General features: G+C 45.6%; 1 protein-coding gene across 1 annotated transcript in view; it reads right to left on the bottom strand.

Annotated features, from left to right (window-relative positions):
• Window positions 1-27,645, bottom strand: part of LOC137537191 (uncharacterized) — a 140,362-nt gene that overhangs the window by 46,521 nt on the left and 66,196 nt on the right. The window contains exons 8-10 of the mRNA XM_068259302.1: window positions 25,822-25,961; window positions 16,176-16,239; window positions 1,164-1,793 (exon numbers count right to left, since the gene is read on the bottom strand). Coding sequence (XP_068115403.1) covers window positions 1,164-1,793; window positions 16,176-16,239; window positions 25,822-25,961 — 834 coding nt within the window. The remainder of the gene's footprint in view (window positions 1-1,163; window positions 1,794-16,175; window positions 16,240-25,821; window positions 25,962-27,645) is intronic.

Genomic DNA, 27,645 nt, shown 5'->3' with positions numbered 1-27,645 from the left:
AATGGTGCAGGTCTTTACTGCGACCACAGAATCCATCATGACATCAACTATGACTGTTTGGCTCATGCTCCGCAGCTTACCTTCCATGCAGGATCTTTATACTAGCAGGTGGAGTAAGAGAGCGACCAAGATTGCCTCTGACCCCTCCCACCCTGCTCACTCCATCCTCCAGCTTATGCCTTCAGCAGTGAGATACCGGTCAGTCACAACAAAAACTTCCAGGCACAGAACTTCCCTCAGGCAGAAGCCATGCTTAATGCAGAACCATGCTAGAGCTGCTAGGACTGGAAAGCATTACAGAATAGAACTGAAAATGAATGCTTCTCACCATGTTTACTACCACTATAACTTATATACTGTCCATGACTTGTAATGTGTCTATGTCTGTTAAAGGGGAACTTCAGCCTAAACAAACATACTGTCATCAAGTTACATTAGTTATGTTCATTAGAATAGATAGGTAATATAATCTCTTACCCACCCCGTTTTAAAAGAACAGGCAAATGTTTGTGATTCATGGGGGCTGCCATCTTTGCCATGGGGGCAGCCATCTTTTTGGTTGAAAGGAGGTGACAAGGAGCAGGAGACACAGTTCCAACTGTCCTGTGTCCTGATAACCCCTCCCAGCTGCACACGCTAGGCTTCAAATGTCAAATTCAAAATGTAAGAAAAAAAAATTGCACCAAAACAGCAGAACGAGAACAACAAAATCAGAAATCCCATCATGCTTTGCACAGCATCAGGGGAAAAAAGCCCGGGCAGTTTTCTTCTGTGCAGCTAAAAATGAGGCTTGTATAAGAGAAACAAAGTTCTGATGCTGTGAAACTGTTAAAGAAACACCAGGCCTTTTCAGTGCTGCTGAGTCGATTTTTAGTCCGGAGGTTCACTTTAAGGAACCAAAGAGTCAAATTCCTAGTACATGCAAACTTACCTGGCCAAATAAAATGGATTCTAATTCATCATTGTTCAGATGATCATTAAAATCACACACAAAAAAAAAAAATTAACGATCATCTGAAATATAAGATAGTAAAAAAAAGTGTGTGCTTTCTTGTAAAAAAAAAAAAAGAAATAAAAAAACAACATTGTACTGTTCATATCATTGGTCATTAGGGATTTGAAAAGATCCAAAGCGCTTCTACATATTAATTCTGATCACTCACCTGTTCTGCTCTCTGTAAGAGGGTCCTTCTCTATAGTTGTCCTCATCATGTCACCCTCCACTGCAGACCGCTGATCACTCCTCACATATGTTTCTTCTTTAATCACTCTAATTATTAAACCTTCCTCCATAGACTGCTGATCACCCCTCACATACATCTCCTCTTCTTCCTCTTTACTTGTCCACATCATGTCACCCTCCTCCATAGACTGCTGATCACGCCTCATATATTTCTCTTCTTCCTCTTTACTTGTCCTCATCATGTCACCCTCCTCCATAGACCGCTGATCACTCCTCACATACGTCTCTTCTTCCTCTTTACTTGTCCTCATCATGTCACCCTCCTCCATAGACCGCTGATCACTCCTCACATACGTCTCTTCTTCTTCCTCTTTAATTGTCCCCATCATGTCACCCTCCTCCATAGACTGCTGATCACTTCTCACATACATCTCTTGTTCCTCTTTAATCATCCCCATAACGTCACCCTTCTCTGTAGACTGCTGACTACTCATCATATATCTCTCTTTTTCTTCCTCCTCTTTAATTTCCCTCATCATGTCTCCCTCCTCCAGAGACTGCTGATCACTCCACACATAAGTCTTTTGTTCTTTGAGCTGAGATCTTAGTTCTGAAAAGGATAACAGATTATAGCTGTAAGATATTAGCAGTAAAAAGCAGAGCACAGAAAAGAACATAATTTGCTAGGGGGTGATAATATCCCATAAGCTGTGGTCTCCTGCACATTCAGTACCACAGTCCTCTCCTCCAGTGTGCCTTGCTCATCATCTGGTGCTTCTCTCCTCCTCTCCATGCACACATTTCTGGGAGGTTACAGCAGTGCCAGCAGCGGTAGATGGATGAAGATGTGAGGAGAGAACAGCTGGAGACAGAGGAAGATAGGAGCAGAGGCCTGCAGCTAATTAGCTATAAATTATCATTACTTATGGCTCTGGCACCTGATGAACTAGGCAGAGGGGACTGCAGCTCCATATCCTGACCATACCTGAGCCCACCTGTCCATCACCTACTAACCCCAAACCCTCCAAGAGCCATAGCAACAACCCTCCCAGCTGGGACAGTGCCAATACGGACGCTTATATAGAATTATAATGCGAGCTGACCCTTATGTAAAACAGCACAAACTCCCGTTTAGGGAGGAGATCCTGTCTGGTAAAATGTCAATCAAGCAATAAATAAAGACCAGTGGCCCTACCTGTGCTTATGGAAAACTTTATTGATACAAACAAAAACATACACACAGAGGAATGGGAGGGAGCGCTCACTCACAGTAATGTCCACCAATCACCATTAGGTAATTGCAGCAGGCGATCGCCCGACCTTGGCCTATGCAAATCGCCCCTGCCACCGATATGGTCTGACTGTCTGTGGACCCACCACCGACGCACACCACAGAGGCCTCAAAAAAGCAGCTGCAGGTACCGCCAGGTGCACTCCAAAAAACACTGTATTCCTACGCGTCTTCTCAGGTACTGTGAACACCTATAGTGGACTTGCTGACATCTATCACACTAACTAACATGTGTTGCAGTTCACTTCAGAGCAATGCCTCTGGCTGTCTCTCACTTGTACTATGTACTTGCTTTTTACACAGGGGCCATGCCCGTATCTGTGTGTGAACCAGCCCTGCTTCAATGTTGCAACATCACAAAATTGTTTCCTTCTCAGCGTTCTGTTTACTCACGGCTCCCAGCCCTGGACTACCCGACAGTGTACACCGGCAGAATCGATCTCTGTTCCATGTGGCTCTGTTGGTCTGCTTGCAGTGCTCCAGCTCTTAGGGCGAGCTTCTTCTCTTTCTGCCTCCACCGGCCACTCGTTCGCTTCCAGGCCGTGCACGGCGACTTGTTGCAGTTTAGGATGCGCCTGTCCGGCGTTCAGGGGTCACGTGAGCGCTCACTCCCATTCCGGCTCCTCCCACTGACGCGTTTCGCCCCTCCCACCGGGGCTTTCTCAAAGTGATAGAGGGTTGTGCTTCACAGCAATGCAAGTCCTCTTATTCTTGAGTGGGGCAGGACCGCCTCCTGGGGACCTCCCCCTCCATACAAACACGTCACTTTGTACTCTTCGTTCCCAATAGGCTCTCTCAGCATATTTCACTCTTTAAGTCAGAACTCCTACTCGCTCGTTATGTCGCAGGGCTGGGGACATTTTCTCAGTTCGTTTCTCTTCCTCTCCTGTTCCAAATCATGATGTAATATCTCTACACCGCAAAATCTATAAAGAGTAAACCAGTGTTTCTTGACTGCAGGTTTGGTTCACACCTCTTATATATCTTACAGGTATGGTTCACACTTTTTTTCCTTTCCTTCTGCGGTGTACTCCATGACCACTTTAATTTTTATCTTTCACTCGGGAGATTAATATCCTTTGCTTAATTACCTAAACTTTTTACAAAAAATATGCTAGGTTGAGGTCTGAGTTCAGTCCGCCGGGAATTTTTGTACCCAATCTATAAATCCAGGTGGCTTCTATTTTATAAAGTTCATTCTCCACATCTCCACCTCTATTTGACACTCTTTGTTTAATTATCCCTTTGAAACGAAGTCCCGTAGGTTTACCATTATGGAAGTCCTTGAAGTGTTGTCCAAGGGGACTATCTTTGTCTGCTTCCTCAATATTTATTAGGTGCTCACCAATACGCTTTCCCAATCTCCTTTTTGTTTTTCCTATATACAGTAACCCACAAGGACATTCAATGCAATATACAACTCTTTCTGTTGCACATGTTATCATATCCCTTATCTCATAAGTTTTTGTGTTTTTTGCATTTCTAAACACTTTTGTTCTCTCAGCATAATTACATACTTTGCAATTACTGCAACTAAACATTCCTTTAATTTTTGGATAATTTTCTAACCAGGTTCCCTTCTTTTTGCTGTTATACTCAGACCTGACCAACTCATTTTTAAGATTTGGGGCCCTACGTGCTGTCATTTATTTATTTATTTGTTGTATTTATAAAGCGCCAACATATTACGCAGCGCTGGACATTAATTTAGGTTACAGACAATATTTAGGGGTGACAAACAGCAATATGACAATACAGGAATACAAGAAAACCAAATCACACAGCACAGTATGAGTACAAGGTAATGCTTAGTCAGTCACTGGATGGGAGCATGGAGATTAGGCAAGTTGAGTTCACTCAAATGCATAGCATGGGTGCAAAGTAATGGATCATGATCAGGTAGGACACAAAAGGAGGAGGACCCTGCCCGAAGGCTTGCAATCTAGAGGGAGAGGTATGGACACGAGAGGTAGGGGACCAGAGTTCGGCTGTGGGTTTAGAGCAATTGTGAGGGGTGGTAGGCAAGAGTGAAAAGGTGAGTTTTGAGGGCCTTCTTGAAGGTGTTGAAGGAGGGGGCTGCCCTAATGGGTGGAGGTAGGGAGTTCCATAGTGTCGGAGCGGCTCTTGAGAAGTCTTGGAGGCGTGCATGGGACTGGGTGATGCGGGGGACGGTCAGGCGAAGTTCATTGGAGGAGCGGAGTGAGCGGCTTGGTGTGTATCTCTGAGTAAGATCAGAAATGTAGGTTGGACAGGTTTTGTGGATGGATTTGTAGGTCAGACACAATATCTTGAATCTGATTCTGGACTGGATAGGAAGCCAGTGGAGGGATTCACGGAGGGGAGCCGCCCTGGTGGAGCGATGGGAGGAGTGGATAATTCTGGCAGCCGCATTCATGATGGACTGCAGTGGGGCTATTCGGGTCTTAGGGAGTCCAGACAGAAGGGCATTGCAGTAGTCGAGGCGGGAAATTATGAGGGCATGGATGAGGAGTTTGGTGGTGGCAGGGGTCAGGAAAGGGCGAATCTTACAGATGTTACGAAGGTGGAAGTTGCAGGACTTTGTGAGGTTTTGGATGTGGGGAGTGAAGGAGAGTGCGGAGTCCAGGGTGACACCCAGACAGCGGGCTTGAGAGGTAGGGTGAATAGTAGTGTGGTTAACAGTGACCTGCACATCTGGGAGGTCCAGGGATGACCGGGGTGGGAAGATCATAAATTCCGTTTTGTCTAGATTTAGTTTTAGGAACCTAGCGGACATCCAGGAGGAGATGGCAGATAGGCAGGAGGAGACCTTGTCCATGGTAGTGGTGGATATGTCAGGGGTGTGGAGATAGATTTGGGTGTCATCTGCATACAGATGATAGTTAAAACCCATGGAGGAGATAACCTTGCCAATGGAGGATGTGTATAGGGAGAACAGTAGGGGGCCAAGGACCGAGCCTTGGGGGACTCCCACTGAGAGGTGGTTGGGGGTGGACGAGGACTCATTGAAGGAGGTCGTGAAGGAGCAGTTGGAGAGGTAGGATGAAAGCCAGGTCAGGGCGAGATCGTGAATGCCCATGGATTGGAGGGACTGGAGGAGTAGGGGATGATCTACTGTATCAAAAGCTGCTGAAAGGTCAAGGAGGAGGAGAATGGTGTATTTACCTTCAGCTTTAGCTAAGGCAAGGTCATTGACCACTTTGGTGAGAGCCGTTTCGGTTGAGTGGGCAGGCCGAAATCCAGATTGCAGTGGGTCTAGTAGTGAGTTGGCATTGAGGTACTGGGTCAGGCGTTTGTGAACCAGACGCTCAAGGAGTTTTGAGGCGAAGGGGAGGAGGGAGATCGGGCGGTAGTTGGAGGGTAGCGAGGGGTCGAGGGAGGGTTTCTTGAGCAGAGGCAGTACAGTGGCCTGCTTGAAGTCTGAGGGGAAGGTGCCTGTGGATAGGGAGAGGTTAAACATGGTAGTGAGGACTGGGGCCAGATCCGTGAAGTGAGGCTGAAGTAGATCAGAAGGGATAGGGTCAAGGGGGAGGTAGTGGTATGGGAAGTCTGCAGTAGGTGGTTGACCTCCTCAGTGGTAGTAGGAGTGAAGGAGGTGAGGGGAGGATAGGGTGGAGAAGGAGTAGGTTGTGAGCAGGTGGGAGGTGAAGATTGAAGATTGGATATTTCCTGACGGATGGAGACTATTTTGTTGGTGAAGTGGGTGGCTAAATCTGTGGCAGAGAGGGAGGAAACAGAAGGTGGGGGGGTGGGTTTAAGCAGGGAGTTGAAGGTGCTAAAAAGACGCCGGGGATTGGAAGCTTGTGCTCCGATGAGCTTGGTAAAGTATTCCTGCTTCGCATGAGTAAGGGCAGTGTGGAACTGCTGCAGGTTAGTCTTGTACTGTAGGAAATCCTGGTTTAGTCGAGTTTTCCGCCATTTTCGTTCAGTGGCGCATGTTTCCCTCTGGAGGTTGCGAGTATGGGTAGTGCGCCAGGGCTGGGGGTTAGGGGGTCGGTTGCGGCGGAATATTGGTGGAGCAGCTTTCTCTAGGGCTGATGAGAGAATTTGGTGATACTGAGCTGCAGCAAGATTAGGACAGGTTAGGGTGGGGAGAGTGGAGGATAGGCCATGGAGGGAGTCGGCAAGGACGCCAGGGTTGAGCTTGCGTAGGTCTCGCTGCCATCGACCAGGTGGGTGGGCGGGTATTTTGGAGGTGCCTTCCGTGAGGAGGTTGAAGGCGAGAAGGTAATGGTCTGAGGGTGGAAATGGTGCGATGTCGAGGTCTGCAATGGTGGTGGATTTAGTGAATATAAGGTCGAGAGTGTGACGTGCAGTGTGAGTGGGGGCGTTGGTGTGTTGTACTAGGCCATGTGAGTTGGCTATGGTGAGTAGCCGGGTCGCAACAGAGTTCTTTGGTTCATTGATGGGTATATTGAAATCCCCGAGGATGATGGTGGGGAGGTCAGAGGAGAGGATGTGTGGGAGCCAGGAGGCAAGGTTGTCGAGAAATTGTCGTGTGGAGCCCGGAGGGCGGTATAAGACTGCAACAATGGCTGGGAGGGGATTGTAGAGGCGGATAGTGTGGGCCTCAAATGATGTGAATTGTAGGGAGGATGGTGGAGTGAGGACACGGAATGTGCAGGATGGGGAGAGGAGCAGACCCACCCCTCCCCCGGTCCTGTTGTCTGGTCTGGGGGTGTGACTGAGGTGAAGCCCCCCGTATGAGAGGGCAGCCTCTGCGGCAGAGTCAGAGGGGGTGAGCCATGTCTCAGTGAGTGCGAGGATGGTGAGGGATTTAGAGAGGAAGAGGTTGTGGACCTCTGTAAGTTTATTGCGGACGGATCTGGCATTCCAGAGACCGCAGGGTAGGGGGAGCATGTGCTTGTGAGTGGGATGGATGGAAATGAGGTTGGGGCGAGGATGGGTGTTGAAGTTATTTGTGGACAGAGAGCTGTGAAGCGGGTCAGCAGGGGATGCTTGTCTGGCAGCAGGCTGTGGCCCAGGGTTAGGCGATATATCACCAGCAGCAAGTAAGAGTAGGAGGGAGAGAGTAAGCAAATGTGAATGGGATTTAAATGTTTGTGAGGTTTTTGAGCTGCTGGAGGGAGAGAGAGATTTCAGGAGAGCTAACAGTTCATGAGAAGCTGAGTAAGGTGAGCAAAGCAGAGCAGATGAAATGAATATGGAGTGAGGTACACTGGGAGGATGCATATTGCAATGCAACTTGTAGATGTTTGCAGACAGGCAGAACATAAGAAAAAGTGCAGTAAACATGGTAAGTGTCAATGATTATCAGCAGGAAATTTCCAACTCCAAAACAGTTTATATGAGTATGAAGTTAGTGCAAGCAAACCTGTGTACATAAAGAGTCTACTTGGTAGTGCAACATATGTCCAGCAGTGGCATTTTGAGCAACAGCATTGGAGGCAGTTGTGGATACAGAGTAGTAGTTTCCAGCAGAGTCCTTTGGCTGTTGATTCCTGTTTGAATTCCTGGGTGAATTCTTGGTAAATTCTTGGTAAGTTGTTGCAAAGCACTTTGTAATAAATGGCACTTAGGAATTAAATGGCACCAAATGACCTAGGCCACAAGTGACCTTCTTGCAGCGTTTAAATAGGTATGATAGCTGCCATGGCTGAAATGGAAGTGATTCTCAATTAGAAATTGAGAAAACAGTTCAGCTGGGGATGGGAGTGGCTACCAAAAAAACAGGCCTGTAATAAATAATTGGTGGTCACTGGGCTGGAACACAAGGATTCACAGGATGTAATATGGGAATTTACAAACACTGCTGAACTACTTAAATTTATATTAAACAATCTTAGTAGCAATGTATGCAGCAAGCATACCAATTAAACAGGAAGATAACGATTGCAGTCTTGTATGGTCTTTCCCCCACTAATGCTTTGATTTTTTCATCCAGCATCATCACATGCCAATGTTTTTGTAAAAGATCTTGCAAACTAAACCAGTGGGAGCCATCCGTCGTTACCATTCTCATAGGCCCTTTGTTGACTGTCTCATCCTGTTTTCCTCTTATTTTAATCTTTTCTAAAATCTCACCTCTTGGTTTCTCTTGGATTCTACTCTTCTCTTGGTTTAATAATTCATTTGGATAGCCCCTTTCTAATAATCTTCTGTTTAGCTCCTCAGCCTCGACTTCATAGTCACCATCCCTCGCACAGTTTCTTCTTAATCTGTGGAATTGTCCACCTGGTATCGCTTTTTTCTGGCTTGGTAGGTGGTGACTCATGATGTGAAGCAGAGTATTTCCTGCTGTGGGCTTCCTGTATGTCCTGGTCATCAAGTGACCATCCTCTTTCCTAATACTCAAGTCCAAAAATGAAATCTCCTCTTTGTCCCACACATACGTGAAACTCAAATTTCTGTTGTTGTTCCCTAATTGGTCAACAAATTTCTCAAGTGTCTCTTTTGTTCCCCGCCAGACCAGGACCACGTCATCTATGTACCTCAACCAGAGCCGCACATGCTCCTGGAAGAGGCACATAGGGTACACATCCTGACGCTCCCAAAGTCCCAAGTGGAGGCATGCATATGCCGGGGCGCAGGATGCCCCCATTGACGTGCCCCTGGCCTGGCGGTAGAACCGGCCATTAAACACAAAGCAGTTGTATCCCAGGAGAACCTCCAGGGCCTCAATGACAAGCTCATTGTGCATTGGGGACTCTGGGAAGTGTTCCTTCAGGTAGAAAGCCACCGCTGCCAGGCCAACCTCATGGGGTATAGAGGTATACAAACCCTCAATGTCAATGCTGACCAACAAATCGTCCTTTGCGATGTCAAACCCGTCTAAAGCAACCAACACTTCGCCGGTATCCTTGACATAAGATGGGAGTTCCTCAACCATCTGTTTCAATTTTCCGTCCAACCATTTTCCAAGGTTTTTCATTGGTCCCCCGATTCCCGACACAATCGGTCGCCCCGGGGGACGCTCAAGATTGTTATGAACCTTTGGAATGATATAAAAAAATCGGAACCCGAAATGTATTGATCTCGCAAAAGGCAGCTTCCTCAGTCAACACTCCCAACTTTTTACCTTCTTTTACCAGTCCATTAATTTTTTGTTTTATCATCATAAAAGGATTTTCCTGCAACTTCTGGTAGGTATCCTTGTCCCTCAGTAACCTCAGGCATTCACCCTCATAGTAATCAGCCGACAGGATCACCACATTGCCTCCTTTGTCACTACCTCTTATGACAATATCTTCTCTCTGTTTTAGTTTATCAAGCGCTTCTCTCTCACCTTTTGAAAGGTTATCCTTACCTCTCAATGGTGTCCACTTAACTGTATGTAGATCTCTTTGCACTAAATCTCTAAAAGTTTTCAATCTGTAATTCAGGGGTGGCATGTATTTCGATTTCTTTCTAGCATCTGTAGAATTTGGATTCAAAACCTCTGGGCCCTCCACAGGGGCTCCATGGGTTTCAGCTTCATCTTTCAGGGCTTCAAGATCTCTCAATAACGCCCTATCTTTCAGATCTAAACCTGTGGTGGCAACAGCCTCATTCTCTTCAAAAGTATCGCCCTGCTTCCTCTCCCCAAACATGAGTTTTAAGGCTACACGTCCGAGGAAAAAACACAAGTCACGGTACACCGTAAATTCATCACCACCACACATGGGCGCAAAAGAGAGACCCTTGCCCAACAGTGACAGACTGTCTTTATCCAACGGTGTTTCTACAAGATTGATTACATTATTCCCCATTATTTCTCTTTCTGGATCTTGGCTAATTGTGCCCTTGTCTTTTTCTCTACCTCTTTCACCTTCTCCTTCACTTTCTGTTTGGACTTGTCTTTCTGACTTTTCAATATCCCCCTCCCACTTGGTGTCTCTTCCTCTTTTTCTCCCTCTTCCTCTCCTCCTGATTCTTCGTCTTCGTTTTCTGAGTCCTGGCCTAAAAAAGACACCCCTTTATCTCCACAGTCCTCTTCCTGTCTTTCCTCCACACGATTCCGATTGAATATCCTGTTCCTGGACCTACTTCTGGGTCTCCCTCTTTTACATTCATAAAATTCACTTTCATTCCATGACTTTACATCTTCCTGGAATTTTTGTTGTTTTTCCTTTTTGATCCTCACCTGGTTTTTTTCTATCTCAATTTTTAACTGTTAATTTAATTTCTCAAACTTCCCATGTGTCTGGAAGGAATCTAATCTATTTTTACTTTCTTCTAATTCTGTTCTGAGTTCTTCAAATTGTATCCTTTCCTCCTCTACAATCATCCTCATCACATGAATCCCTCTTTTGATACTTTCTTCCTTCCACACTTTCATAAATCTAGGATTTTGTAAATGTCCTGCCGGAATAATACGTTCCCTCAACCCCCAGGGTACCACTTTTTCTTTAATGTAAAATTCCAACGTTGAAATATCCCACTTCCTTCTTAATGACTTCATCATAATTTTTTTATGTTCTCTAAACAAAGGTTCAAACTCCTCAATTGTTTCCCCCTCATCCTTACCCTGTCCTTGTTCTTTAAATGCTCTTTCAATATCTTGACAGTGCCAATACCAGGACCAAAGCAGCAGAGGCCACCCAACCCCTCTGCAGCTGCAGCCTCCATCTCCTCTGTCTGTCCTACCAGCCATGCCCCTTGATACCTGGCTCCACCCCCTAGCTGTGACCCACCAACCATCATCTTTGTGCAGACTCCAATATATTTCTCTAGTAAAAAATGTGTTTGATTGATTCTAAACTTTATTCCCATACATTATTAATTTTAAAATGTTAATATGAGAGAAAATTAACCAGGATAGAAAGGACCAGAGTGGATTGAATTATAAAAACACATATTTTTCTTATTTTTATGCCATGCGTGACTAGAGGTGTGACAGGGGAGTGATCAGGGGTGTAGCAGGGGCGCGGCTTAAGGGGCCCTCTTTCTCATCTCAAGAAGTTGGGAGGTATGGCACTGGAGGGACATGGCTTTAGTCCATATACATCTTCTCTTCTCTGTGATGTGAGTTATTACTAGGAAGATGAGATGCCAGCACTGGAGGGACATGGCTATATTCCATATACATCTTCTCTTGTCTCTGTGATGTGAGTTATTACTAGGAAGATGAGATGCCGGCACTGGAGGGACATGGCTATATTCCATATACATCTTCTCTTGTCTCTGTGATGTGAGTTATTACTAGGAAGGTGAGATGCCGGCACTGGAGGGACATGGCTATATTCCATATACATCTTCTCTTGTCTCTGTGATGGGAGTTATTACTAGGAAGATGAGATGCCGGCACTGGAGGGACATGGCTATATTCCATATACATCTTCTCTTGTCTCTGTGATGTGAGTTATTACTAGGAAGATGAGATGCCGGCACTGGAGGGACATGGCTATATTCCATATACATCTTCTCTTGTCTCTGTGATGTGAGTTATTACTAGGAAGATGAGATGCCGGCACTGGAGGGACATGGCTATATTCCATATACATCTTCTCTTGTCTCTGTGATGTGAGTTATTACTAGGAAGGTGAGATGCCGGCACTGGAGGGACATGGCTATATTCCATAAACATCTTCTCTTGTCTCTGTGATGGGAGTTATTACTAGGAAGATGAGATGCCGGCACTGGAGGGACATGGCTATATTCCATATACATCTTCTCTTGTCTCTGTGATGTGAGTTATTACTAGGAAGATGAGATGCCGGAATTGGAGGGACATGGCTATATTCCATTGACATCTTCTCTTGTCTCTGTGATGTGAATTGTTACTAGGAAGGTGAGATGCCAGCACTGGGGGGACATGGCTATATTCCATATACATCTTCTCTTGTCTCTGTGATGTGAATTATTACTAGGAAGGTGAGATGCCGGCACTGGGGGGACATGGCTATATTCCATATACATCTTCTCTTGTCTCTGTGATGTGACTGAATTATTACTAGGAGGTTGAGATGCCGGCACTGGAGGGACATGGCTATATTCCATATACATCTTCTCTTGTCTCTGTGATGTGACTGAATTATTACTAGTAAAGTGAGATGCCAGCACTGGGGGACATGGCTATACTCCATATACATCTTCTCTTGTCTCTGTGATGTGAGTTATTACTAGGAAGGTGAGATGCAGGCACTGGAGGGAAATGGCTATATTCCATATACATCTTCTCTTGTCTCTGTGATGTGAGTTATTACTAGGAAGGTGAGATGCCGGCACTGGAGGGACATGGCTATATTCCATATACATCTTCTTTTGTCTCTGTGATGTAAGTTATTACTAGGAAGGTGAGATGCCGGCACTGGAGGGACATGGCTATATTCCATATACATCTTCTCTTGTCTCTGCGATGTGAGTTATTACTAGGAAGGTGAGATGCCGGCACTGGAGGGACATGGCTGTATTCCATATACATCTTCTCATGTCTCTGTGGTGTGACTGAATTATTACTAGGAAGTTGAGATGCCAGCACTGGAGGGACATGGCTATATTCCATATACATCTTCTTTTGTCTCTGTGATGTAAGTTATTACTAGGAAGGTGAGATGCCAGCACTGGAGGGACATGGCTATATTCCATATACATCTTCTCTTGTCTCTGTGATGTGAGTTATTACTAGGAAGGTGAGATGACGGCACTGGAGGGACATGGCTATATTCCATATACATCTTCTCTTGTCTCTGTGGTGTGACTGAATTATTACTAGGAAGGTGAGATGCCAGCACTGGAGCGACATGGCTATATTCCATATACATCTTCTCTTGTCTCTGTGGTGTGACTGAATTATTACTAGGAAGATGAGATGCCGGCACTGGAGGGACATGGCTATATTCCATATACATCTTCTCTTGTCTCTGCGATGTGAGTTATTACTAGGAAGGTGAGATGACGGCACTGGAGGGACATGGCTATATTCCATATACATCTTCTCTTGTCTCTGTGGTGTGACTGAATTATTACTAGGAAGTTGAGATGCCAGCACTGGAGGGACATGGCTATATTCTATATACATCTTCTCTTGTCTCTGTGGTGTGACTGAATTATTACTAGGAAGATGAGATGCCGGCACTGGAGGGACATGGCTATATTCCATATACATCTTCTCTTGTCTCTGCGATGTGAGTTATTACTAGGAAGGTGAGATGACGGCACTGGAGGGACATGGCTATATTCCATATACATCTTCTCTTGTCTCTGTGGTGTGACTGAATTATTACTAGGAAGTTGAGATGCCAGCACTGGGGGGACATGGCTATATTCCATATACATCTTCTCTTGTCTCTGTGATGTGAATTATTACTAGGAAGGTGAGATGCCAGCACTGGAGGGACATGGCTATATTCCATATACATCTTCTCTTGTCTCTGTGATGTGAGTTATTACTAGGAAGATGAGATGCCGGCACTGGAGGGACATGGCTATATTCCATATACATCTTCTTTTGTCTCTGTGATGTAAGTTATTACTAGGAAGGTGAGATGCCGGCACTGGAGGGACATTGCTATATCCCATATACATCTTCTCTTGTCTCTGTGATGTGACTGAATTATTACTAGGAAGGTGAGATGCCGGCACTGGAGGGACATGGCTATATTCCATATACATCTCCTCTTGTCTCTGTGATATGACTGAATTATTACTAGGAAGGTGAGATGCCGGCACTGGAGGGACATGGCTATATTCCATATACATCTCCTCTTGTCTCTGTGATATGACTGAATTATTACTAGGAAGGTGAGATGCCGGCACTGGAGGGACATGGCTATATTCCATATACATCTCCTCTTGTCTCTGTGATATGACTGAATTATTACTAGGAAGGTGAGAAGCCAGCACTGGAGGGGCATGACTATATTCCATATACATCTTCTCCTGTCTCTGTGATGGGAGTTATTACTAGGAAGGTGAGATGCCAGCACTGGAGGGACATGGCTATATTCCATATACATCTTCTCTTGTCTCTGTGATGGGAGTTATTACTAGGAAGGTGAGATGCCAGCACTGGAGGGACATGGCTATATTCCATATACATCTTCTCTTGTCTCTGTGATGTGACTGAATTATTACTAGGAAGGTGAGATGCCAGCACTGGAGGGACATGGCTATATTCCATATACATCTTCTCTTGTCTCTGTGATGTGACTGAATTATTACTAGGAATGTGAGATGCCAGCACTGGAGGGACATGGCTATATTCCATATACATCTTCTCTTGTCTCTGTGATGTGAGTTATTACTAGGAAGGTGAGATGCCGGCACTGGAGGGACATGGCTATATTCCATATACATCTTCTCTTGTCTCTGTGATGTGACTGAATTATTACTAGGAAGGTGAGATGCCAGCACTGGAGGGACATGGCTATATTCTATATACATCATCTCCTGTCTCTGTGATGTGAGTTATTACTAGCAAGGTGAGATGCTGGCACTGGAGGGACATGGCTATATTCCATATACATCTTCTCTTGTCTCTGTGATGTGACTGAATTATTACTAGGAAGGTGAGATGCCAGCACTGGAGGGATATGGCTATATTCAATATACATCTTCTCTTGTCTCTGTGATATGAGTTATTACTAGGAAGGTGAGATGCTGGCACTGGAGGGACATGGCTATATTCCATATACATCTTCTCTTGTCTCTGTGATGTGAATTATTACTAGGAAGGTGAGATGCCGGCACTGGAGGGACATGGCTATATTCCATATACATCTTCTCTTGTCTCTGTGATGTGAATTATTACTAGGAAGGTGAGAGGCCAGCCATAATCTATGGTACATGTGGGGGGGGGGGGGGGGGACACATACTAGAAAGCTGTCGCAGCAGTAATATAAAAGTCTCTTGTATGGCAATTACTTCAAGGGGGATGATCAGGATAGTGACAGGTGTACTATAACCTCCTCTGTGACAAAGTATGTTCACCCCGACCTCTGCTCTGCCCAATATATACCAAGTATGTCCACCCCGACCTCTGCTCTGCCCAATATATAACAAGTATGCCCACCTCGACCTCTGCTCTGCCCAATATAAACAAGTATGTCCACCCCGACTTCTGCCCTGCCCAATATATAACAAGTATGCCCACCCCGACCTCTGCTCTGCCCAATATATACCAAGTATGTCCACCCCGACCTCTGCTCTGCCCAATATATAACAAGTATGCCCACCTCGACCTCTGCCCAAAATATAACAAGTATGTCCACCCGACCTCTGCTCTGCCCAATATATAACAAGTATGTCCATCCCGACCTCTGCTCTCTACCCAGTATGTAACAAGTATGTGCAGCCCGACCTCTGCTCTTCCCAATATATAACAAGTATGTCCACCCCAACCTCTGCTCTGCCCAATATAAACAAGTATGTCCACCCCGACCTCTGCCCTGCCCAATATATAACAAGTATGACCACCCCGACCTCTACTCTGCCCAATATATAACAAGTATGTCCACCCCGACCTCTGCACTGCCCGATATATAACAAGTATGCCCACCCCGACCCCTGCTCTGCCCAATATATAACAAGTATGTCCACCCCGACCTCTGCTCTGCCCAATATATAACAAGTATGTCCACCCCGACTTCTGCTCTGCCCAATATATAACAAGTATGTCCACCCCGACCTCTGCACTGCCCAATATATAACAAGTATGACCACCCCGACCTCTGCTCTGCCCAATATATAACAAGTATGTCCACCCCAACCTCTACTCTGCCCAATATATAACAAGTATGTCCACCCCGACCTCTGCTCTGCCCAATATATAACAACAATTACCTCTTCCAGCCGTGTGCTCCCTCCACCTCTTGCAACCTTTGTAACGTCGGTGTCGCATAAATATCTGCTAGTTTTACATAATTTCCTGCCTTTGGCTTCATCATTGCTTCCTGTCTGTGTTTAACCTGGGAGCAGTTATGTTGCCATCTTGCGGTAAATACGCTAACTGCAGCGTCTAAATGTGGAATCACCTGCACTCAGCCATCTAGCTATTGTATTATTATTATTATAATACAACTCCCTCATCTACATTCAAACAACCTCTTATTATTTTTTTCTAGCATATGTATGCCTGTTGGGCATTGCCAGGATGTTGGTTACAGTGGAGTAGATTAGTACAGACATGGGTAAGGGGAAGCAGTGGAGGAATTAGTACAAACATGGCTATGGGGGAGCAGGGGTAAGATTAGTATAGACACGGGTGTGGGGAGCAGGGAAGGGGTTAGTACAGACATGGGTATTGGGGAGCAGTGGAGTAGATTAGTACAGACATGGGTATGGGGGAGCAGTGGGGGGATTAGCACAGATATGGGTATAGGGGAGCAGTGTGGAGATTAGTACAGACATGGGTATGGGGGAGAAGTGGGGATATTAGTACAGACATGGGTATGGGGGAGCAGTGGAGGGGATTAGTACAGATATGGGTAATGGGGGAGCAGTGGGGAGATTAGTACAGACATGGGTATGGGGGAGCAGTGGGGAGATTAGTACAGACATGGGTATGGGGGAGCAGTGGGGGATTAGTACAGACATGGGTATGGGGGAGTGGTGGGGGGATTAGGACAGACATGGGTATGGGGGTGCAGTGGGGAGGATTAGTACAGACATGGGTATGGGGGTGCAGTGGGGAGGATTAGTACAGACATGGGTATGGGGGAGCAGTGGGAGGATTAGTACAGACATGGGTATGGGGGTGCAATGGGGGGATTAGTACAGACATTGGTATAGGGGAGCAGTGGGGGAGGATTAGTACAGACATGGGTATAGGGGAGCAGTGGGGGGGGGGTTAGTACAGACATAGGTATGGGGGGAGCAGTGGGGAGATTAGTACAGACATGGGTATGGGGGAGCAGTGGGGGATTAGTACAGACATGGGTATGGGGGAGCAGTGGGGAGATTAGTACAGACATGGGTATGGGGGAGCAGTGGGGGGGGGATTAGTACAGACATGGGTATGGGGAAGCAGTGGGGAGATTAGTACAGATATGGGTATGGGGGAGCAGTGGGGGGGGATTAGTACAGACATGGGTATGGGGGAGCAGTGGGGAGATTTGTACAGACATGGGTATGGGGGAGCAGTGGGGGGATTAGTACAGACATGGATGTGGGTGAGCAGTAGAGATGGCCCAAATGCTTCGCCGGTAAACACTATTCGGCAAAGATCAGGTATTTGTGCTCACCATGAGCACAAATACCCGATTGGTGAGCACATGGTGATATTTGACCCACCCTCATACATCATCATTGGGCTGAACTTTGACCCCTTACATCACAGTCAGCAGGCACATGACAGCCAATCAGCCTGCAATACCCCACGGACTGCCGCCCCCTATAAAAACACTGCAGCGCCTGCGATGTTCCAGTCTGTCTTCGGCTGGAATAGTGAGAGGAGGGGACAGAGCTTGCTGGAGATAGAGAAAGCGTTAGCTAGGCCTGTTTATTTTAATCCTCGCTGACTGACTTGCTGTTAAAGCACGCCAAACAGTCCTTCTGAGGGCTACTTTATCCTTCTGCTGTTTTGTGTGTGTGCGACACACTCCACAGCCCACAGGCACCCACCAAGAGCTGTGCCCAGTGCCCACTACCATAATTGTCTGTGACATTAGACACTAACAATAGTACTCCAGGGCCTCTGTTATTGTCACTGTATTGTGTTTGAACTGTTGCATATCTTAGTGTCTGTCTGATAGTCCACAGACAGAGCCCACTGGCACTGAGCCACACCTGTGTCCACTTCTAGTGATATATATAATTGTGTGCCACATAACAGCACACAAGCAGAGTTGTATCACTACTGCTCCAGGGCCTCTGTTATTATCACTGTATTGTGTTTGACCTTATTAATGGGAAACTGAAGAACAGTAACCGTTACAGTTTCCCTTTTGTCTCCACCCATCATTATAGACATTGCAGTGATTCTCTGACTCCTCTATACACTCGCACTAGGCGATGTGTGTTCTATGAGCGGCCACATTGCTGAACACACATCGCCCAGTGCGAATGTATATATATATATATTTACTCGTACTTCTCACACAGGAGACTCTGCAAAAGCTGCTGACAGATTGCTGCCTGTAAACAAATATTGCCTTGATAAAGGGGCCCTGCATGGCTCCAAAACACTGGCCATTTGCTTGTTTATGGAACCAATGAAGTATTATTTAATGTACCAGCTCCTGACTGTATTGCAGGGAAAACATGAAGCCTGGTGGATTGGTTGGTCGGTAGTACGGCGGGGTGGAGGGTTGAATAGAGATAGTTGGTTTCTCTACCTGATGTTCTGTTAGCGAGTCTCATATTGGTTCAGAGAACTGTCGCTCGTCTGTGTATATTTAGATTAGATTGTGAGCCCCTCTGAGGGACAGTTGAATGACAAGACATTGGCCTCAATTCACTAAGATCATGCTGGAGATAAGGCAAGAGAAAACGTACCACCACACTGTGAGAGAGTTATCTTACCTCCTCTGTAGTTATTTTCACTCGCAGTTAATAACCTCCCTGATGGTCTATTAAAAACCGCCAGGGGGCAGCGCAGCACCTTAAATTTATTTTTTTTAAAAACATGTAGCTAGCCTTGCGCTAGCTACATGATAGCCGCTGTGCAGCGGCATCCCCCCACCCCTTCAGATTGCCTCCGGCGATCTGCGCTACTAGGAAATCCCGTTCAGAACGGGATTTCCTGGAGGGCTTTCCCCATCGTCATGGCGACGATCGTGATGACGTCATGGGGAGTCCCGATCCACCCCTCAGCGCTGCCTAGCGCTGATAGGTAAGGGCTGTGCAAGGGGTCTGGGGGGGGCGGAGGAGGGGGCCGCACGGCGGATAATGGCGAATCGGCGCGGAACGGCGGCGATCGGGCAGTATACGCAGCTAGCAAAGTGCTAGCTGCGTGTTCCAAAAAAAATATTTTGCAAATCGGCCCAGCAGGGCCTGAGCGGTGCCCTCTGGCAGCATAGCCCGAGCTCAGCTCGGGCTTACCGCCAGGGAGGTTAAACAGCCTGTCTTTAAAGAGAATCTGTACTCTAATATTCTTACACTAAAAAGCATACCATTCTATTCCTTATTTTCTTCTGTGCTCCTCTGTGCTGTTTCTGCCACTTCCTGCTGCAATCCTGGCTTGTAATTAACAGTTTTAGGCAGTGTTTACAAACAAACTAACCAGCTTGTAATAGGCTCATATAAGCAGAGTGTGTGAGTCATACAGAGTGTGCAGGGGGCCTGCAGAGGGTGTGTATCCCTTCTAACCAATCACAAGTAGCCCTGCACATTCCACACATTCAAGCATTAGCCCGACAGACACGACAGAGGAAAGGAGATAAGATTTATTACAGAGACAGTGCAATTAGGAAAGGCTGCAGTAAGCCAGAGCACATTAGAACAGGCATAGGAACTAATAGGATAGAAGAACTAAGGCTGAAAAATTTGTTACAGAGTCTCTTAAACTCTGGAGTTATTTTAAGGATTGAAGAGTTAACTTAAAGACAGAAGAGTTAACTTTAGGTTTGTCTGAGGTAATCTATTTCCTGAATATGACATGCCTCATCACCATGGTGATCACTCTAGAAACGTTATTAAAGACAGGAGATAATTTTAGTGAATTGAGGCCAATATATACTCTGTACAGCACTGCGGAATATGTCGGCACTATGGAAGTACTAAATAATAATAATATTTGATTAGCTGCTGTATTCAGTATTGAAGTCACGTTGGACCTCTTTATTCCAGGTGCGGGGTTGCGGAAGGACAGCGATGGCGAGCTTCCGGGTACGTTCTTGGTGTTGCTGGTTGCTATGGTGATACTGGGCAGTGTGTGGGCGGCATTCCGCTCTTCCGGGATTGTTTTGCCCCCACTAATTAGTCACTCCACGTCACTATGCTATGGTGTGTGAGCAGCCTATCAGCAAATGAAAGGGGTGTGTCCTGGCGTACGCGGCACTTCCAGATTTATGAGCCGTGGCTGTGAGCTCTGCTTATTCATTGGTTAAAGCGGACCTGAACTCAGAACTTCCTCTCTGCTCTAAAAGATTTGTTACAGCTGATAAAAATCCAGCACTAAATCTAGTGTGTCTATTTCCTGCTTGCATGGAAGCAGACATAGGGTTAACATCCTGTGTTTATAAATTAGCTGCTCAGCCAAGGAAGCCAGCTGACATAGCTGAGAGATCAAATTACAGTTGTGATTAGTCACAGATGAGGGGGAATTAGACCATCTAAACTCTCTAAATACATACAGGGTGCATTTCTCTATGTTTTCCTTCTATCCTGTGCAAGAGTTCAGTTCTCCATCAGGTCCACAGATGGCCCCGCCCCTAGTAAGGTTTGAAGGTGTGTGATTGGTCTACTCCTCAGCTGTTTGTCATATATAGACATGTGTGTGTTTTCATTACACTTTGTACTCAGCATAACAAAAGGGATAGCATCTGGAAACAGCAGCCTGTTGCTGCGCTTGCTTGTATGTAATGCTATAATACATTATAGAGCAATACATTACTTGAGTGGTGGCGACTCTCTCTGCTATAAATACATATTAGAGGCTAAGGAGAAAGTCTCCTATAAGCTTGTGGTTCACCATCAAGATATACTTCAAGCGTCAGAGTGTCCCAGCATTTGTCCTCACATACTGCCCATATGTCCCCTCCCCTAGGTTAGGTCTCCGCCTCTTACATGTATGCTAGTGTTGCTGCTGTATGTGACACAATCTACCTGCCAGCCATCAGTGTGGAATGTGACACTTCTGCCCCGCTCACACACAGCCCCCCCCCCCCATACACACATATTGTCCTATCAGAGAGGGCTTCATTAGGATGTGGCTGACCAGAAATCCCGGGGTAATCACCACCATGGTCACTGGATATTTCTGTCAGGTGCCATCTTATGTACTGGCAGATTGCCCATATTTATGGACTACAGATGTATTTCAGCTCATACAGAGCTCAGCAGGTTGCAGGGCGGTATAGATAGGACTAGGGATGGTGAAGGAGACGCTAATCATTTTGAGTTGATGCAAATTTATGCTAATTTTATGTAGCTTGAAAATGAACAAATTAAATCCTGCTGAGCTAAAATTCGATGGGTTCATTTTCAAGCTGCATAAATTTGAGAGCGACTGACCAGCATCTGCAGCAACAGACCCGGGACACTGAGCACGGACCTATGAAGCCATGTCTTGGGATGGGTATGGCTACAGAATTCACTGAGTTTGTTTAGCCAACCAGTTGAGTTTATAGTTAGAGTTTTGTTTTGGCTAATCTTTTTAGTCTAGAATTTGTCAGAAGTTGCCACAAAAGAGGCCAATCATCCCCATTTTGCTCTAGTACTGAGAATGTGCCCATCCCTGTTTGGAAATCACTGTAGCATAGGGGTTAATGGGCTGGGAATAGAGGATTATCCCACAGAAGGAGCGTTCTGGAGGTCCAGAAGGGAAGCTTGTCTGGGTCGGGCCTTTTATGTTTTGTCATCTCTGGGGTCTAATCCCACACACTCCCTCGCAGCCTGGACCCATTGTTTTTGGTCTCTGTTATGAAACCAATCTATTATAAGTAGGAGTCCTGCAGCTTGGTGATACCGTAGCTTTTTAGGGAAGCCCAAACCACCTAGTAAGCAGATCATAGCTTATTCTCCATTTCCTGGCCAGCCATATGAAACTAAGCAGGGTAGAATGCTGTGTCCTCAAGGATGAACCTGGAATGTCTAATGGAAGAGCCTGGAAAACATAAAGTAGACTAAAGGCAGCCATACACTGGTCGATGTGCCATCAGTAGGACATTGATCTTGAGGACATTCATTGTGCTCAGCCAGGAGAGTTTAAGTGCGCTCCAATAGGAGAGATCTCTAGATATTTTATGAAGTAGAGGGGGACTTTTTTTTTTTTTTAAAGAGAATTTTTATTGAGTTTTAACAACAAGCTCTGAAAAAGAGCTGAAAAAAATAGAACACCAAAAAAAAAAAAAAAAAAAAAAAACCAGAACAGAAAATTATTCCATCACAGTGCAGTCTAGGGTAAATAAGGTATCAGCAGCGAATATGCATATAATGAAGAGTCATCTTTACAGCAGGTAAGTATATACAATGACATCAAGTAATATCAAGAGCAGCTAAAACTGGTTCAAAGCGAGTAAAATGAGAATACCATGAGAAGTGGAGGATAAGCGGTCTTGCCTAGCTAGGTAATTCAGACCACCAAATCTTGAACAGAGATGTTGATGTCTAGGTTTGGGATCACAGTGTTTATAGAGTCCACCCACAACGACCAGACCTTGGAGAACTTATTAGGTTAATTTCTGGACTGATATGTCAGCTTGTAGAGACGGAGTGTTGAGTTAACTAGTCTTTTCCAGTCGGTAAGATTGGGGGGGGGGGGGGTATCAGATTTCCACTTAAAGAGGAGCTGTTAGGTATAAGGTCTCAGAGAAAATAAACACATATATCAGTAGCTAAAGATTGGCTGTACTTACATTACATATGCATTTCACTGTCCACGTTTGTACTTCACAGAATTTGTATATAGTATATGCAGAGATAGATGCTCCTGACAGCTCATGGCAGGCTCCATGTTTTTCTGTCAAATGTGTCGTCATGTCCTGCCTGATTCCTGATCACAGATAAGCTCGTTCTTGAACAACACGGTGTACAGTGAATATTAATGAGCCATGTGGCTAGGAACAATAGCTGACTCCTGCAGAGTACTCTGCCCCGAGATTTATCAGTGCTACACAGCTAGACGGATTACAAGCTTCTGTAACGTCTCATTAGCAGCCGAGGGGAGGGCCCCAGAATGCTTTGCAGTTTAGCTGCGGCTTGCGTCTTTATGGGTCTATAACAGACTTGCTGATAAGCACACATCAAAGGTAACTGAAATGTTTATCTTCACTAATGGCTTTTGAGCTTCCTTCTAAACTGTTTAACACAGGAGAATAGAGGTTTAAATTAGCTTCTGCAGCCTGACAGTTACTCTTTAAGAACAATACTTTTCCTAACATAAAAAAGAAAATTCTAATAAGTGTTCTTTTCCCACTGTTACATGAAATGTCGTGTAGTATACCAAGGAGACAGGCCTTGCTTGAGTAAACATCTGGGAGGCCCAGGGAGTCCCTTAGGAAGTGAGTTACCGATTTCCAATATTTCTTGACTTGCGGGCATGTCCACACACAATGTAAAAAGTCAGCGTGAACTTGACCGCATTTAAAACATCAGTCATCGTGCGGTGGGCCCATCTTATGTAAACGGGCGGGTGATAAATAGACTTGGTGAAACCACTTCAGTCCTATTCATTTATCATATGCTGCAATTGACGTTTTATAATAGGTATCAAGAAAGTCAGCCCAGTCATTCTCTGTCATACCCTCTATGGAGCTGGACCAGAGGGGGACAGTTTAGGCTGTAGTGGATAGTGAGTTCTGAAAAGATCAATATCTCCAGGTATTTAATATTCTCAAATCTCCATTTGAAGGAAAACAAGTTTGGCAGAGACTGCACTATCCCTTCAGCCAACAACACGTTCAGGACCTCCATTTTGGAGAGACTCATTTTAAAGTTGCTATCTGCAGAGAATGCCTCTGCCTCCATGAGGAAGTTTGGTATCAAAATCAATAGTTTAGTGAAGTAAAGAAGCAGATCATTTGCATAACGTGCTAACTTAAAAATCGAGGTTGTGAATTTTTATCCCTGAAATGTTGGTGTTTGCTCTGAGGGCATTGGCAAAATGTTCCATGCATAACGCAAACAGTAGGGGTGAAAGGGGACACCTCTGCCTGGTGCCATTCCGGATGGTGAAGGCTTCTGACAGGATACCGTTAACTTTAACGGACACATTTCAAGCCCACCCATTTATGGTTTCATCCGTTTCGTGACTCCGGGTGAAATCCACTATGGCCGCCTTTAGATTGGAGACACACTCTACATCTTTCAGCAGATTATTGTTCATGAAATCCTGTTCTGAAAACTACAATCTATCTATCGTATACTGTACACACACACACACACACACACACACACACACACACACACACACACACACACACACACACACACACACACACACACTGTACACACACACACACACACTGTACACACACTGTGTACACACACACACACACACACACACTGTACACACACAATGTACACACACACACTGTACACACACACACTGTACACACACACACACACTGTACACACACACTGTACACACACACTGTACACACACTGTACACACACACACTGTACACACACACACACACACACACTATGATGTTTCAATAGAGTGCCAGGTTGGTTATGGAGTGCAGCCCACAGGACAAGGGAGGGGTGAAAGGGAAGTTAGAATCAGCACATACAAAGGTCAAGTTTAAGTGTTTTATTAGAAAACCTAAAAAAAAATTTCCATAATTTTTTTTCTCCAAAAATATTTGTAACAAACAAAACACAATAAAACAACATCTTAGTAACATATGTACACATAACAAGGCCCATATTAGGGATGATTAATGAGATGCAAATATTTCTGACTTCATGCAGGATTATGCAAATTTATGCAGCTGGAAAATGGACCAATGAAGTCCTACCAAGGTGTAAATTGCTTGGTCCACTTTCAAGCCGCATATATTTGCATTTGGAAGTTACATAATCCTGTATGAACGGTTTGCCTCTCACTGATCATCCCTCCCCCGCACTCCTCAGCCAGACGCAGCAGATCAAAGTCAAACACGTCTAATCTGCATGCTTGTTCAGGGGCTATGGCTAAAAGTATTACAGGCAGAGGATCAGCAAGAAAGCCAGGAAATCTGCATTGTTCAAAAGAAAAGTGTCACCCTTCATATCCTCTTACTTCAGTTTCCCAGCAGGGGTCACAGGTGAATGCACCGCAATGCATGCTGGGAGATGCCAGGAAATGCAAGTACGGCTGAACTGTAACCCCCCTCCCTCCCCCCCCAGGAATTAGAGATTCAGGCAGAAGATTCAACTAAACCTCAGGAAACAGACGACAGCTAAGACACTGTCTCTCTATCTACACACACATATAGTCGCACAACCAGCCGGCTGGTGCCAGACTTCTGCACAACCCATACTTGATGAACAGTGATGGATGAACATCGCCAATGAACATTCACAGACTGTTCACAATTATCTCTGCAAAAGTCTGCAGAGGAGCCCAATGGTTTTAATGGCAGTCGAACGTCAGAAGCCTTCAGGGCATATTTACAGTTATCATTTATTTTAACTATTTAAGGACCACGCTATTAGCCGCCGCCGCTCAAACCCGACAAGTCTCGCCACATCTCACAGGCTCTGCCTGTCTCTATGACGGCAGAGCCATGTAAGCCGGTCAGGAGCCGTTTCATTGGCTCCTGGCCATGTCTATCAATGTAAGCCACTCCCATTGGCTTACATTGATAGACACGGTCAGGAGCCAATGGAAGCGGCTCCTGACCGGATCACATGGCTCTGCCGTTATAGAGACGACACAGTCTATGTCCTGGGGGTCCTGGCGAGCGGTGATGATGGCGGTTGCGACGGGTATGTGCGGCGATTCATCGGGATTCCGCGTTCCTGTACCAGCGGTCTCTGGTCCTTCAAGACAATCTGTACTCTAAAATTCTTACAATAAAAAGCATACCATTCTATTCATTATGTTCTCCTGGGCCCTTCTGTGCTGTTTCTGCCACTCCCTGCTGCAATCCGGGCTTGTAATTGCCAGTTTTAGGCAGTGTTTACAAACAAACTAACCAGCTTGTAATAGGCTCAGAGCTCAGTCTGTGACTCACACAGAGCGTGGAGGGGGCGTGGAGAGGGTGTGTATAGCTTCTGCCTATAACAGCAGACAGCACATTCCTGCCTGAGCCCGATAAAGCCGTCAGAGGAAAGAAGATTAGGTTACCGGTATATAACAGAGATAACACAGCCACTGTGCAACTAGGAAAGGCTGCAGTAATCCAGAGCACATTAGAACAGGTATAGGAACTTATAGGATAGAAGAAACAAGGCTGAAAATGTTGTTACAGAGTCTTATTAAGGGGGCAGAGACCGCTGGTACTTAAGTGGTTAAAAAGGTGTACAAGTTTCCAAAAACCCAGACCGTGGCATGGAGGGAATCAATGGCAAAATGTTCATTAAAAAATACCTATTTTACACAGAAGCTTTTTTAATGTGTAAACACAGGACAATGACGTTTGGTTTCTAGTCTTTATTTAACTTAAAGCAGACCTGAACTTTTTCTCTGCTCTAAAGGACAAGCAACAGCATAACAACCTTTAATCTTTCATACAGTGGAGTGACTGACTGTTGCTTCCACCGTCAGAGCGGGTTGGCGGTAAAATGTAAACATACAGATAGTGACATTAAACATCGGTGACATTTAGTACTGCATGTAAGTAGGCGTGGCACTTTGCTAAAGACTTATTGGACTTATTGGACTATAAATGTAGTCATTGATTCATGCATATGTGATGAAGGGGGTGTTACCCATGATGCCTCGGGGTGTTTCCATATTTGTACATTGAGTGTTTAAAGTCATTGGGACCCGCTGTAAAAAAAAGTCTGATACTTACCTAAGGAGAGGAAAGGCTCTGAGTCCGAATGAGCCTTCCCCCTCCTCTCCTGGTGCCCTCAGTGCAGCTCAGGATCCTCCGTTCAAATCCCCCACCGCGGGGGACTTCAGAAGTCATTGGGAGCCGAGTCCTCCCAAAGACAGGCGACTCCATACTGCGCATGCGTGATTAAATGATAACGGGCCCATGCGCAGTATGGAGCCGCCTGTCTTCGGGAGCACTCGGTCTCCAGAAGACTTCTGAAGCCTTCCTTCGGCAGCGGATATAGCAGCATTTCACCGAACTGGTCGAATGCTGCTACGGGGGATCCTGAGCTGGAACGGGCACCGGCAGAGGAGAGGGAAGGCTGATTAGGACTCAGAGCCTTCCCTCTCCTTAGGTAAGTATCTGACTTGTTTTTTTACAGCGGTTCCCAATGACTAAGTATTCATATTGCACTTGCATCACTGTTATTGTCTTTTACTGTGCTTTGGCTTTGAAACAATTGTCAGCCTTACTGATGGAATAAAAGCTGCATTACGCTACTTGGTGTGCTAGCCTGCTCTGGACATGTCTGATGTGGTAGTGTGGCTTACTACTGTTACTACTGGTTATGCACCCAGCAAACTTATTTGTATATTATATACAGGGCTGTGGAGTCGGTACAAAAATCCACCGACTCCGACTCCTCAGTTTAGGATTCCACCGACTCCTCTAATTTGCATATC

This window comes from Hyperolius riggenbachi, chromosome 10 (genome assembly GCF_040937935.1).
Source record: "Hyperolius riggenbachi isolate aHypRig1 chromosome 10, aHypRig1.pri, whole genome shotgun sequence".
Classification (NCBI taxonomy): Eukaryota; Metazoa; Chordata; class Amphibia; order Anura; family Hyperoliidae; genus Hyperolius; species Hyperolius riggenbachi.
The sequence above is the reverse complement of the archived record's forward strand: the minus strand, read 5'-3'. Positions and strand labels throughout refer to the sequence as shown.